The sequence below is a fragment of the Cebus imitator genome, unplaced genomic scaffold (assembly GCF_001604975.1).
Source record: "Cebus imitator isolate Cc_AM_T3 unplaced genomic scaffold, Cebus_imitator-1.0 Scaffold85, whole genome shotgun sequence".
In the NCBI taxonomy this organism is placed as follows: domain Eukaryota; kingdom Metazoa; phylum Chordata; class Mammalia; order Primates; family Cebidae; genus Cebus; species Cebus imitator.
In genome coordinates this window covers 4,439,701-4,452,878 of record NW_016107400.1, presented here as the reverse complement: position 1 = coordinate 4,452,878, position 13,178 = coordinate 4,439,701, and the positions used below count along the sequence as shown (strand labels likewise).

General features: G+C 38.4%; 1 protein-coding gene across 1 annotated transcript in view; it reads right to left on the bottom strand.

Moving 5' to 3' along the window:
• LOC108308392 (ATP-binding cassette sub-family A member 3-like) overlaps window positions 1–13,178 on the bottom strand; it is a 154,478-nt gene that overhangs the window by 26,256 nt on the left and 115,044 nt on the right. The window contains exon 22 of the mRNA XM_017534180.2: window positions 7,124–7,302. Coding sequence (XP_017389669.1) covers window positions 7,124–7,302 — 179 coding nt within the window. The remainder of the gene's footprint in view (window positions 1–7,123; window positions 7,303–13,178) is intronic.

Genomic DNA, 13,178 nt, shown 5'->3' with positions numbered 1-13,178 from the left:
TATATTTCTAAATAATGAGTCAAAGAACAAATTTAAAAAGTTTAAATCTTGAGATAAATGAAAGTGAGAAACACAACGTAAGAAAACATAGATGCAAAAGATCTCAACAAAATACTAGCACAAATAGCATTTCTCACAAAATACTAGCAATGTGGTTGAGTTCTCAACCAAACTCAACAGCACATCAGAAAGATCATTTACCATACCAAGTGGCATTTATCCCAAGAATACAAGGATAGTTTAACGTAACACAAATCTATAAATGTGGCACCACATTAATAGAAGAAAGGATAAAACATATGATTCATCTCAATAAATACAGAAAAAAAATTTGACAAAATTTAACATCCTTTTATAATTAAAAAAAGACTCTCAACACATTAGGTATGGAATGAATGTACCCCAACATGATAAAGGCCATATGTGACACACCTACATCAAACATCACACTCAATGAAGAACAATTGAGAGCTTTTTCTCTAAGATCAGGAATAAGACAAGGATGCCCATTCTTGCCGCTTTTATTCAGTGTAGTACTGAAAGTCCTAGTTAGAGCAATAGGCAAGAAAAAGAAGTTACCCAAATTAAAAAGGAATAAATTGAATTGTCCCTGTTTGCAGATGCCATGATCCTACATACAGAAAACCCTATATATTTCATCACAAATCTGTTAGAGCTAATAAATGAAATCAACAAATTTGTGAAGGCCGGATGTGATGGCTCATGGCTGTAATCCTAGCACTTTGGGAGGATAAGGCAGGTGGATCATGAGGTCAGGAGATCGAGATCATCCTAACACAGTGAAATCCCATCTCTGCTAAACATACAAAAAATTAGCGTAGCTGGGACTATACTCCGGAAGCTGAGGCAAGAGAATCACTTGAACCCAGGAGGCAGAGGTTGCAGTGAGCTGAGATTGCGCCACTGCACTCCAGCCTGGGTGACAGAGCGAGACTTCATCTCAAATAAAAAATAAATAAATAAATTTGTGGGACACAAAACAATACTCAAAAATTAATATTTCTATTCATGAATAACTACCTACCAAAAAAATCCAAAAATAATCTCACTCACAGTAGCATAATACTTAGCAATAAATTTAATAAAAGAGCTGAAAAGTCTGCACACTGAAAATTATAGAACAAAGATTAAATATTTTCTAGAAGACAAAATCAATGGAAAGATATCCTGTGTTTATGGATTGGAAAAATTAATACTGTTAAAATATCTATACCATCCAAAGTGGTCTGCAGATTCAATACCATCCCTATCAAAATTCCAATGGCCTTTTCCACAGAAATAGAAAAAACAATTCTCAGATTCATATGAAACCCCCAAATACCTCCAAATAGCCAAATAAATCTTGAGAAAATAAGAGCAAAACCCCAGGCATCACACAACTTGATCTCAAAATCTACTACAAAGTAACAGTAATCATAGCAATGCAGTACCAGTACAAAAGCAGACATAGAACTACAGAAGAAAAGAGACAGCCCAGAGATAAAATCAGGCATTTAAGGCCAAATATATTCAGCAAAGGTGCCCAAAACACACAACAAGGAAAAGACAGTTTCCTTAATAAGTGCTACTGGGAAATTTGAATATTCACATGCAAAAGAGTAAAGTTGAACCCTTACCTCACTCAATATTTAAAAAATGAACTCAAAGTGGATTGAAGACTTAAACCTGGCTGGGCGCCGTGGCTCACACCTGTAATCCCTAATCCCAGCACTTTGGGAGGCCAAGGCGAGTAGATCACCTGAGGTCAGGAGTTCGAGACCAGCCTGATTAACATGGAGAAACTCCATCTCTAGTAAAAATACAAAATTAGCCAGGCATAGTGGCAGGTGCCTGTAATGCCAGCTACTCGGGAGGCTGAGGCAGGAGAATCACTTGAACCTGAGAGGCAGAGGTTGCCGTGAGCTGAGATCGTACTATTGCACGCCAGCCTGGGCAACAAGAGCATAAAAAAAAAAAAAAAGAAGACTTAAACTTAAGGCTTGAAACTGTAAAACTCCTAGAGGGAAAATATAGTGAAAGAGCTTCTTTACATTGGTCTGGCAAATATATATATATTTTTTCAAATAATTCCCAAAGCATATGCAATAAAAGCAAAAACAGACAAATAAAATTGCATGAAACTAAAAAGTTTCAGCAGAGTAAAAGAAACAATTAATAGAGTGAAGAGACAAACTACGGATTGGGAGAATATATTTGCAAAACCATAAATCTAATAAGGGATTAATATCCAAAATATATAAGCAATTGCAACAACAGAATAGTAAGAAAACAAATAACCTGATTTTAAAATGGCAAAAGACCTGAAAAGACATTTCTTGAAACAAGACCTATGAATGGCCAAGAGGTATGTAAAAAGATATTCAACACCCCCAACACTGACACCGCCACCAGCGTGAATGTGCACACAGACACCGGCACCCCCATGCCCTGGTGCCACCACCACCACTGCTGTAAATGTGCACAGGGATGTTGGTGGCCTCATCCACCCTGCGCTGCCAATGCTGCCTTTGGGATCACACGCACCATGGAGGCCAACAGTGCTATGCTCACCAGTGCCTCACCCCTGCCACCACTGTTGCCAGCATGAGTGTGAGCACCAACACTGGAACCCCTCACCCCAGCCTCCACTGCCAGCACCTCGCCCTTGCCGCGCCACAACTGTAAATGGTGCAAGCTCAGGCAGGAATGTGGCAGCCTTGCTTCTGACAATACCCCAATTCAACACCTTAGTGTACTGCTGAGGCTGCTGGCACAGGCAAGCAAGCAAGCAAGCATAGATCCCGCTGCCACTGCCCCAGCGAAGTGCTTTGGCTGATGCCGCTCATCGGAGTGTTCTGGCCAGTGAACTGGGACCAATTCAGCCCCTTCAGTGCAGCAGATTCCTGACTTCCAGGGGCCAGAGAAACAAAGCTGTGGACCCAGTACCAGCCCCGCAGAGATAGAGCATGCAGTCCAAGAGTGCTGAGCTGAGCCTTAGCCCACTAAAGTCTTCCAGAAACAAAGTTGTCAACTGAATCCACCTTATTACCACAATTAAATCTCCAAGGGCATAAAAAAAAAAGATAAAAGCAAAAAAACAAAAAACCAACCAATACAAAGGACAGCAATTTCAAATACTGAAGAAACATGCTCACACAGATGAGGAAGAACCAGTGCAAGAACTCGGGCAACTCAAAGAGCCAGAGTGTCTTTTTACCTCTAACCACACTAGATCCCCAGCAGTGATGGTTCATACCCAGGCTGAAATGGCTGAATGACAGAAATAGAATTCAAAGTATGGATAGGAACAAAGATGACCAAAATTTAGGAGAAAGCAAAAACCCAATCCAAGGACTCTAAGGAATATAATAAAACAATACAAGAGATGAAAGATGAAGTGGACATTTTAAGAAAGAACCAAACTTGTCTTACAGAGCTGAAAAACTCACTTCAAGAATTCTATAATACAACTGCAAGGATTAACAGTAGAATCAAGCAAACTGAGGGAAGAAGCTCAGCTCAAGACCAGTTCTCTGAAATAACTCAGTCAGACAAAATGAAGAAGAAACACTAAAGAAGAATGAACCAAATCTGAGAAAAACAGAATTATGTAATGAAACAAAATCTATGACTCATTGGTGTCACTGAAAAAGGGAGAGAAAGCATGCAACTTGGAATGTATATTTCAGGATATCATCCATGAAAATTTCCCATACCTCACTAGAAACACCAACATCCAAATTCAGGAAAAGCAAAGAATCCTTGTGAGACACTATGCAAGATAACCACCCTCAAGACACATAGCCATCAGATTTCTCAAGGTCAAATGAAAGAAAAAATGTCAAAGGCAGCTAGAGAGAAGGAACAGATCACGTACAAAGGAAACCCCATTAGGCTAACAGGGGATCTTTCAGCAGAAACCCTACAAACCAGAAGACATTGGGGGCCTATATTTAGCATTTGAAAAGAAAAGAAATTCCAATCATGAATTTTATATCCAGCCTAAGTTTCATAAGCAAAGGAGAAATAAGATCCTTTTTCAGACAAGGAAAAGCTAAGGGAATTCATTACCACCAGACCGGCCTCACAAGAGGTCCTGAAGGGAGTGCTTAATATGGAAAGGAAACAAGCAATGGGGAAAGGATTCCCTGTTTAATAAATGATGTTGGGAAAACTGGCTAGCCATGTGCAGAAAGCAGAAACTGGACCCCGTCCTGACACCTTACACAAAAATTAACTCCAGATGGATTAAAGACTTAAACATAAGACCTTACACCATAAAAACCCTAGAAGAAAATCTAGGCAAAACCATTCAGGACATAGGCATAGGCAAGGATTTCATGACCAAAACACCAAAGCATTGGCAACAAAAGCCAAAATAGACAAATGGGACCTAATCAAACTCCACAGCTTCTGCACGGCAAAAGAAATAGTCATTAGAGTGAATTGGCAACCAACAGAATGGGAAAAAATTTTTGCAGTCTATCCATCTGACAAAGGGCTGATATCCAGAATCTACAAAGAACTGAAACAGATTTACAAGAAAAAAAAACAAATAAGCCCATTCAAAAGTGGGTAAAGGAAACGAACAGACACTTTACAAAAGAAGACATGCATGAGGCCAACAAACATATGAAAAAATGCTCATCATCACTGGTCATTAGAGGAATGCAAATCAAAACTACATTGAGGTACCAACTCACACCAGTTAGAATGGCGATCATTATATAATCTGGAGACAACAGATGCTGGAGAGGATGTGGAGAAATAGGAACAGTTTTACACTATTGGTGGGAGTGTAAATTAGTTCAACCATTGTGGAAGACAGTGGCAATTCCTCAAGGACCTAGCAATAGAAATTCCATTTGACCCAGCAATCCCATTACTGGGTATATATCCATAGGATTATAAATCATTCTACTATATGGACACATGCACACGAATGTTCATTGCAGCACAGTTTACAATAGCAAAGACCTGGAACCAACCCAAATGCCCATCGATGATAGACTGGACAGGGAAAATGTGGCACATATACACCATGGAATATTATGTGGCCATCAAAAACGATGAGTTCATGTCCTTTGTAGGGACAATGGATGAACTTTTTTGTGTCAGATTCTCAGCAAACTGACACAAGAACAGAAAATCAAACACCGCATGTTCTCACTCATAGGCGGGTATTGAACAATGAGAACACAGGGACACAGGGAGGGGAGCATCACACACTGGGGTCTGTGGGGGGAAATAGGGGAGGGTCAGCAGGGGGTGGGGAGTTGGGGAGAGAGAGCATGGGGAGAAATGTCAGATATAGGTGATGGGGAGGAGGGCAGCAATGTGTGTACCTATGCAAAAATCTTGCATGTTCTTCACATGTACCCCAAAACCTAAAATGCAATAAAAAAATAAAATAAAAAATATGGAAAGGAAAGACTGTTACCATCACAAAAACGCACTTAAGTAAAAGACCATTGACACTATAAAGCTACTTCACAATCAAGTCTACATAACAAGCAGCCAATGACACAATGACAGGATCAAGTTCGCATATATCAGTATTAACCTTGAATATAAATGAACTAAATACCCCAATTAAAAGGCATAGGGTAGCAAGTTGGATAAAGAAGCAAGACTCAACTGTACGCTATACTCAAGAAATCTGTCTCACATGCAATGATACTCGTAGACTTAAAGAGATGGAGAAAAATCTACCAAGCAAATGGAAAAACAGAAAAAAAACCAAGGCTACTCTAATTTCACACAAAACAGATTTTAAAGTAACAAAGATCAAAAAAGACAAAGAAGGGCATTACATAATGGTAGAGTTTAATTCAACAGGAAGACCTAACTCTCCTAAATATGTATGCACCCAACACAGGAGCCCCCAGATTTGTAAAGCAAATTCTTGGAGACCTACAAAGAGGCTTAAATAACCACCCAATAAATGTTGGAGACTTCAATACCTCACTGACAGTATTAGACAAATCATGGAGGCGAAAAACTAACAAAGATATTCAGGACCTGAACTTAACACTTGACCAAATGAACCTAACTGACATCCACAGAACTCTCCATGCGAAAACAGAATATACATTCTTCTTATCTGCCCATGGCACATGCTCTAAAACTGACCGCACAATCTGTCTATAAAACAGTGATTCACACATTATAAAAAACCCCAAAATCATACCAACCACACTCTTGGACTGTAGTGCAGTAAAAATAGATATCAATACTAAGATGATTGCTCAAAACCTTACAATTACATGAGAATTAAATAATCTGCTCCAGAATGACTTTTGGGTAAACAATGAAATTAAGGCAAAAATCAAAATCAAACAAAGATACACAAAAGAAAGAAGACCACAGACCAATATCCCTGCTGAATACTGATGTAAAAATTCTCAATAAAATACTATCAAACTGAATTCAACAATGTGTTACAAAGATCCTTTCATCACATCCAAGTAAGATTTCTCTCAGGGATGCAAGGATGGATTAAGATATATAAACCAATCAATGTGTTACATCATTATCAACATAATGAAGGACAAAAACTATATAATCATTTCTATTGATGCTGAAAAAGCATTTGATAAAATTTAACATCCAGTCATGATAAAAAGCCTAAAAAAATGAGTATAGAAGGAACATACCTCAACATAATAAAAGCCACATGTGACAGACTCACAGCTGGCATGCTATTCACAATAGTCAAGATTTGAAAGCAACCTAACTGTCCATCAGTGAATGAATAGATAAATAAAATATGGTACATATACACAATGGAGTACTATTCAGCCATGAAAAAGAATTAGATTATCAGTGAAACAGAAAATAGCTAGCATTAGAGAAAATTAATAAAGACAAAATCTGGACCTTTGAAATGGTCAAGAAAATGAATACAGTTTACTGTAGGTAATTCTATCTCAATATAGGTTAAGAAAAGACATTCTTGTAGACACAGATTTTTCTTTTATCAAATAACTGCCAAGCTTCCTGAGTAGCTGGGATCACAGGAGCATGCCACCAGGCTGGCTGAGATAATGGTATACAAATACATACAGACCTAATTTTCACTTCTCATAGATGTTCTTAAATTACTCCACACTTGAGTATTTACCTTCCTGTATCGCTTATAGATACGAAAGAAAATGTGTTGATTGAGGAATGTTCTTAGTCTCCATGAAGTAGTCTCCCAAAGGAAAATCAAGAGAAGGAAAATAAAGCCTGTAGTACTCATGACAATCAAATACTTCCCAATCATAAACTCTTCCAAAGAATAAATACTCTTCTCAGTATCTGAAATTGGCAAAAAAGAAAATGCAAGAAAGCTAATCTTAGTGCGTAACATTGATACCATGAACAAGAACTCGGAAAACAACAAAGAAAAAATATAGGGTAAAATCAAATATTAGACTAAATTGAGACAAGAGATTTAGTGTGAGAAGTAATTATCCCACTACAAAAATTCCATTTGAACAATAAATTTTGAAGGCCGGCCTTAACATAATTCACAGTAATTAAGTAAGCATATGTATATCAATATATTTATTTATATATCTAATAATTGTTGCATGCTATGAACAATATATCCCAAATCCTTTCAGAGAGATTTTTCTAATTAGAACAAAGCTTTAAAAAGAGGATACACTCGCCTTTAAACAGTGTAAAACTGACCATTAGCTGACACTTGTAAAACTTCCTTGGAATGTTCATAACAAAAAAGGGCACAGAATTCCTCTTACAACAAAATTATAGGCTGGGCACAGTGGTTCACGCCTGTTATCCCAGCATTTTGGGAGGCTGAGGCGGGCAGATCACCTGAGGTAAGGAGTTCAAGACTAGCCTGGCCAACATGGTGAAACCTCGTCTCCCTACTAAAAATACAAAAATTAGCTGGGTATGGTGGCGGACACCTGTAATCCCAGCTACTTGGGAGGTTGAGGCAGAAGGATCGCTTGAACCTGGGAGATGGAGGCTGCAGTGAGCTGAGATTATGTCATTGCACTACAGATTAGGCGACAGAGCAAGACTCTGTCTCAAAAAAAAAAAAAAAAAAAAAAAAATTTCAGAAAAAAAAAAAAAAAAAAAAAAAGAAATTCCTGTTAGAAGAAAATTATAAACTCTCATTTTTTTTTTTAAAAAAAGGATATTTTAGAACAGTTTTAGATTTATAATAGTTTTAGATTTATAGAAAAATTGCAAAGAGTATACAGAGAGCTCCATATAACCTGTACCGTGTCTCTTACTAATAACATACGCTAGTATGATACATGCTACAATAAATGTTAATACATTAATAACTAATGTGTCTAATTTATTCAGATTTCCTAGTTTTTAAAATATAATGTTCCTTTTCTGTTCCATGCTCCAATCCAGATACTACAGTACATTTAAGAACCATGTCTTTTAGGTTCCTTTTGGCTGTGATAGCTTCTTGGATTTTTCTTAATGACATTGACATTTTTGATGAGCACTGGTCAGGTATTTTGTAGAATACAAACTGGAAGATCCTCAATTGGGGTCTATATAAGGTTTTTTTTTTTTTCATGATTAGAATGAGGTTATGGGTTTTTGGGAGGAATATTGCAGAGATAAAGTTCAATCTTTATCACGTCTAAAAGGAGCACTCCATATCATCAAAATGAACTATTTACTGCTGATGTTGCTCTTGATTACTTGATTCAGGTGGTTGTCAGCTTTCTCTGCTATGAAGTTTTTCCTTTTCCCCCCTATGTAACTGGAAATTATATATTCAAATTTGAATATAGTTGAACATCATTTAAATAAATGTCAAACTAAATATCAGAATTATTTTAATATATCAGAATAGACTCACAGATGTTATTTTTTATATTTTGGGTTATAATCCAATACTGCTTTATTTTGTTGCTCAAACTGTTCATTTTGGCTATTGAACTCTCTGGTTTTCAGAATCACATTTTAGAAATCTTTGTCATTAATGTATAGAAATGCAATTGAATTTTATGTTTGTATTTATTCTGAATTCAGCAGTCACATTAATTATTATAAAATCTAATAGTTTATTAGGGGATTCTTTCAGATTTCTGGATAGACCATTATACCTACCAGGCTGGAGTGCAGTGGCAAGATCTTGGCTCACTGCAACCTCCACCTCCTGGGTTAAAGCAATTCTCCTGCTTCAGCCTCCTGAGCAGCTGGGACTACAGGTGCGCACAACCACACGGCTTATTTTTGTATTTTTTTAGTAGCAACAAGGCTTTGCCACTTTGGTCAGGGTGGTCTCAAATTCCTGACCTCAAGTGATCTGCCTGCCTCAGCCTCCCAAAGTGCTAGGATTACAGGCATGAGCACCATGCTTGGCCTTATGTATAAATTTTAATTATATCATAATGGCATCTATAAGCCAAGCCTCAAAACGAAAAGTTGATGAATAATGTAAACATAACACTTATGTGCTCCTTCATTTTTCTATCCCCCACAGGTAACTGCTATGATGAATTATGTTCTGATTTCCTGTGTTATTTACATACAAATTTATCATTACATGTGTGCATTAACAATATTTTAATTTTTAAATTTGAGCTTTATAAAAACTATCATACTCTGCATATAATCTTCTGAAATTTGTTTTTCTCCTAATATTATTTCTAAAATTCTCAAACATAAAGTGAAATTGAAATAATAGTAATAAACACCATTCCCTCTGTATAGTACCAACATTGTTAACATTTTTCGCACATTTTCTGCCCCCCACCACAGGTGTGTTTGTAAGTATGTTGCCTTTGTGTTTTTTTTAGAGGTTATTTTGTCATGTACAGTTTTTATTTCTATTTTTCCTCCTCCTCTCATACTAGCTTTGTATAAAGGTTGCCTACCTCTTTCTGGGAACTTAACCCACAGTATATACAATTTCATATATCATAATGCTGCTTGCTTTAATTTATTATTTGGTTTGTTATCACATACCATTACCAATTCAGTCTGTATAATTCATCATATAGTTCAATAGAATAAATATGTAATTCAAGAAAACACAGAAGAAAAGTTCAATAGAAGCAGGAAAAAACATCTGATAAGATTGAACGTGTATTCATAATTAAACAACCTAAACACAGAATAGAAAGAAAATGATTTCTGTGTGAACTGTGAATTTTCATGGATCATCAAAAATAGTAATTCTATGGAATGGTGATAATGGTTTGGGATGATTACATGGTTACTTGGTTTATGAAAGCTATTTCTGTTGGTAGAGTGAAATATAGTTTCTTTACATGTAAATGTCTTTTTGCTGGGGAGTGAGTGGGGTGGGGTGGTGGTGGTAGTATGGATACAGTTTTCTGATTTCCTGATAGGCTTTTGATTCTGCAGGACTCTAAACTTAGTGCTGTTCATTTCCTTCTTTCTACATCTCAAGTCTCCGAGGGACAATTCTATCTTCCAAATTGTCCTAACTTTTCCCGGAAGCTTTGTCTTCCCAAGAATGAGAACTTTCCAAAAGTAATGAGATATCAAATCACAGATATTAGAAGCTTAGAGCATCTAAACAGAAAAAATACCAATCCCTCCAACCACACCGAGATACAGTTTAGTCATGAAAAGAATAGAGAGTGACAAATAATCTAAGGATTCATCTTGTGATGTTAGAAAATTAATCCCCCAAATGTAGAATGTAGAAAAAAAAATAGAAAATTAAAAAACAAACACACAATAAAAATCAACAAAGTTGAAAGCTTATTTTTTGAAAAGACTAATAAGATTGGTAAACCTCTTGAAAGACTGGGTAAAAAAATAAAGTTGGAAAAATTAGATATATGAAAATGGAGACTTCATTATTAATTCTACAAATGTTAAAAATACCATAAGGTATTATGAATAAATGTATTCCAATACACCGGAAAATTTAGAAGGAATGAAATGGTCCTGTAAAAACTCAGCTAACAACTCCTCACCCCAAATTGTTAAGATACCAAATAATTCTAAGTTAGAAATATGAACAATAATTAAAAACCTCCCCAAAGTATAATCTCCATGTACAATTAACTTCACATATGAATTCCACCAAATATTTAAGAAGCAATAACACCAAACGTTTAAGAAAATCTGTTGGTAAATACACAAAATCTTTGAGCAAATAAAAAAATGGGAAGCACTTCTTAATTTTTTATTTTTAAAATATTATTTATTTATTTATTTGAGACAGAGTCTTTCTCTATTACACAAGCTGCAGTGCAGTGGCGTGATCTCTGCTCATTGCAACCTGTCTCCTGGGTTCAAGTGATACCTGTGCCTCAGCCTCCTAAGTAGCTGGGATTGCAGGCATGCACCACCATGTCCTGCTAATTTTTGTATTTTTAGTAGAGACAGGGTTTAACCATAGGCTGGTCTCAAACTCCTTATCCTGGGTGATCCACCTGCTTTGGCCTCCCAAAGTGTTGGAATTACAGGAATGAGCCACCGTGCCTGGCCTGTTTATTTTTTATACCAAAGGTTCATAAGTATTTCACCAAAAATTCCCAATAATTTTAGGTTAATCTTTTTAATAGACATAGATGAAAGAATCTTTGGAGAAGATGGCCGACTAGGAACAGCTCAGGATTGCAGCTTCCAGTGAAAGTGCAGAGGGTGAGTCGACACCGCATTTCCAGGTGGACTTTTATTGCCCACAGACCAGGAGATTCCCAGGCAGAGGAGCCCCATGGGTGGCCAGCCGTGGCTGTTTCGGCCAGCGCAGCTGTTTCAGCCCCCGCAGCTGCTTTGCCCACGCCCTGGCGCAGCGGTTCTCCGTACAAAAGACACTGGTCTGGGTGCCCTCTTAGCTGGTGATTGGAGCCCTGAGATGGCAGAGTCGCCCATTCATCTGAAATAGCAAGCCAGGCCAGGAGATTCCCAGGCAAAAAAAAAAAAAAAAAAACGCCAGGAATCTCAGCGCCGCTGTTTCAACTGGCTCAGTGAGTCACGGCACGGGATATCCCAGAGCCTTTTCAACAGGCGACTGGAACACTGGGAGAGTGGACCATTCAACAACAACAACAACAACAAAAGACTCTGAGTCAGGGAGCCAGGTGATCAGGCTTGACTGGTCCCACGCTGCCCCCCCACAACACACACACACACAAAACCAGTAATTGAAAACTCTCTGGGTTGAGAGCTTCACAGCAAGCACAGCTGAACCCGGGATGGTCCGGCTCTGTGGGGGAGGGGTGTCCGCCGTTACTGAGACACTCCACCACTATGGAGGCAGTCTGACCATCGCTGAGGCAGCCTGCCATTGCTGAGGCATCCCGCCGTTGCCGAGGCAACCTGCCATTCCAGAGAGAGTCTGCAATAACAGAGGCAGGCCACCATTGCCAAGGCAGTTCTAACTACACCCATATAAACAGGACTGCAGGGAAGATCACACAGCAGCTGGGCGGAGCCCACAGCAGCTCAGCAAAGCCTCTGCAGTCAGACAGTGACTAGGCTGCCTCCTCGCTGGGCAGGGCAGCCCTGAAAGAAAAAGAAAAGGCAGCAGCACAAAGGAAACTCATAAATAAAGCCCTAACTCCCTGGGACAGAGCACCTGGGGGAAAAAAAAAAAAAGGGAGTTTATGAGTTCTGCTGCAGCAGACCTAAATGTACCTGCCCAGCAACTCTGAATGAACAACGGAGCTCACAGCTCAGGACTTGAGCGCCAATAAAGGATACACTGTCTCCTCAAGCAGCTCCCTGACCCCCATATATCGAAAGAGTCACCTCATAAAGGAGAGAATAGACTCACATTTGGTGGGCATCCTACTGGGAAAAAGATAGCAGAAGAGGAAACTGGTAGCAACCCTTACTGTTCTGCAGCTGCTGCAGGTGATCCCCCGGCAAGCAGGGCCTGGAGTGGACCTCAGCAGTCCTACAACAGAGGGGCCAGACTGCTAGAAGGAAAGCTAAGAAAAAGAAGTAACTTCAGCATCCACAAACTGGAAGTTCACTCAGAGACCCAATCTGAAAGTCAGTAACTACAAAGACAACAGATGGATAAACCCACAAAGATGGGAAGAAACCAGCGCAAAAAGGATGAAAACACCAGAAACCAGAACACCTCTCCTCCTAAAAGGGATCACAACTCCTCACCAGCAAGTGTGGTGAAATGACAGAATCAGACTTCAGAAGGTGGGTAATAAGAAACTACAGTGAGCTAAAAGAACATGTTCTAACCCAAT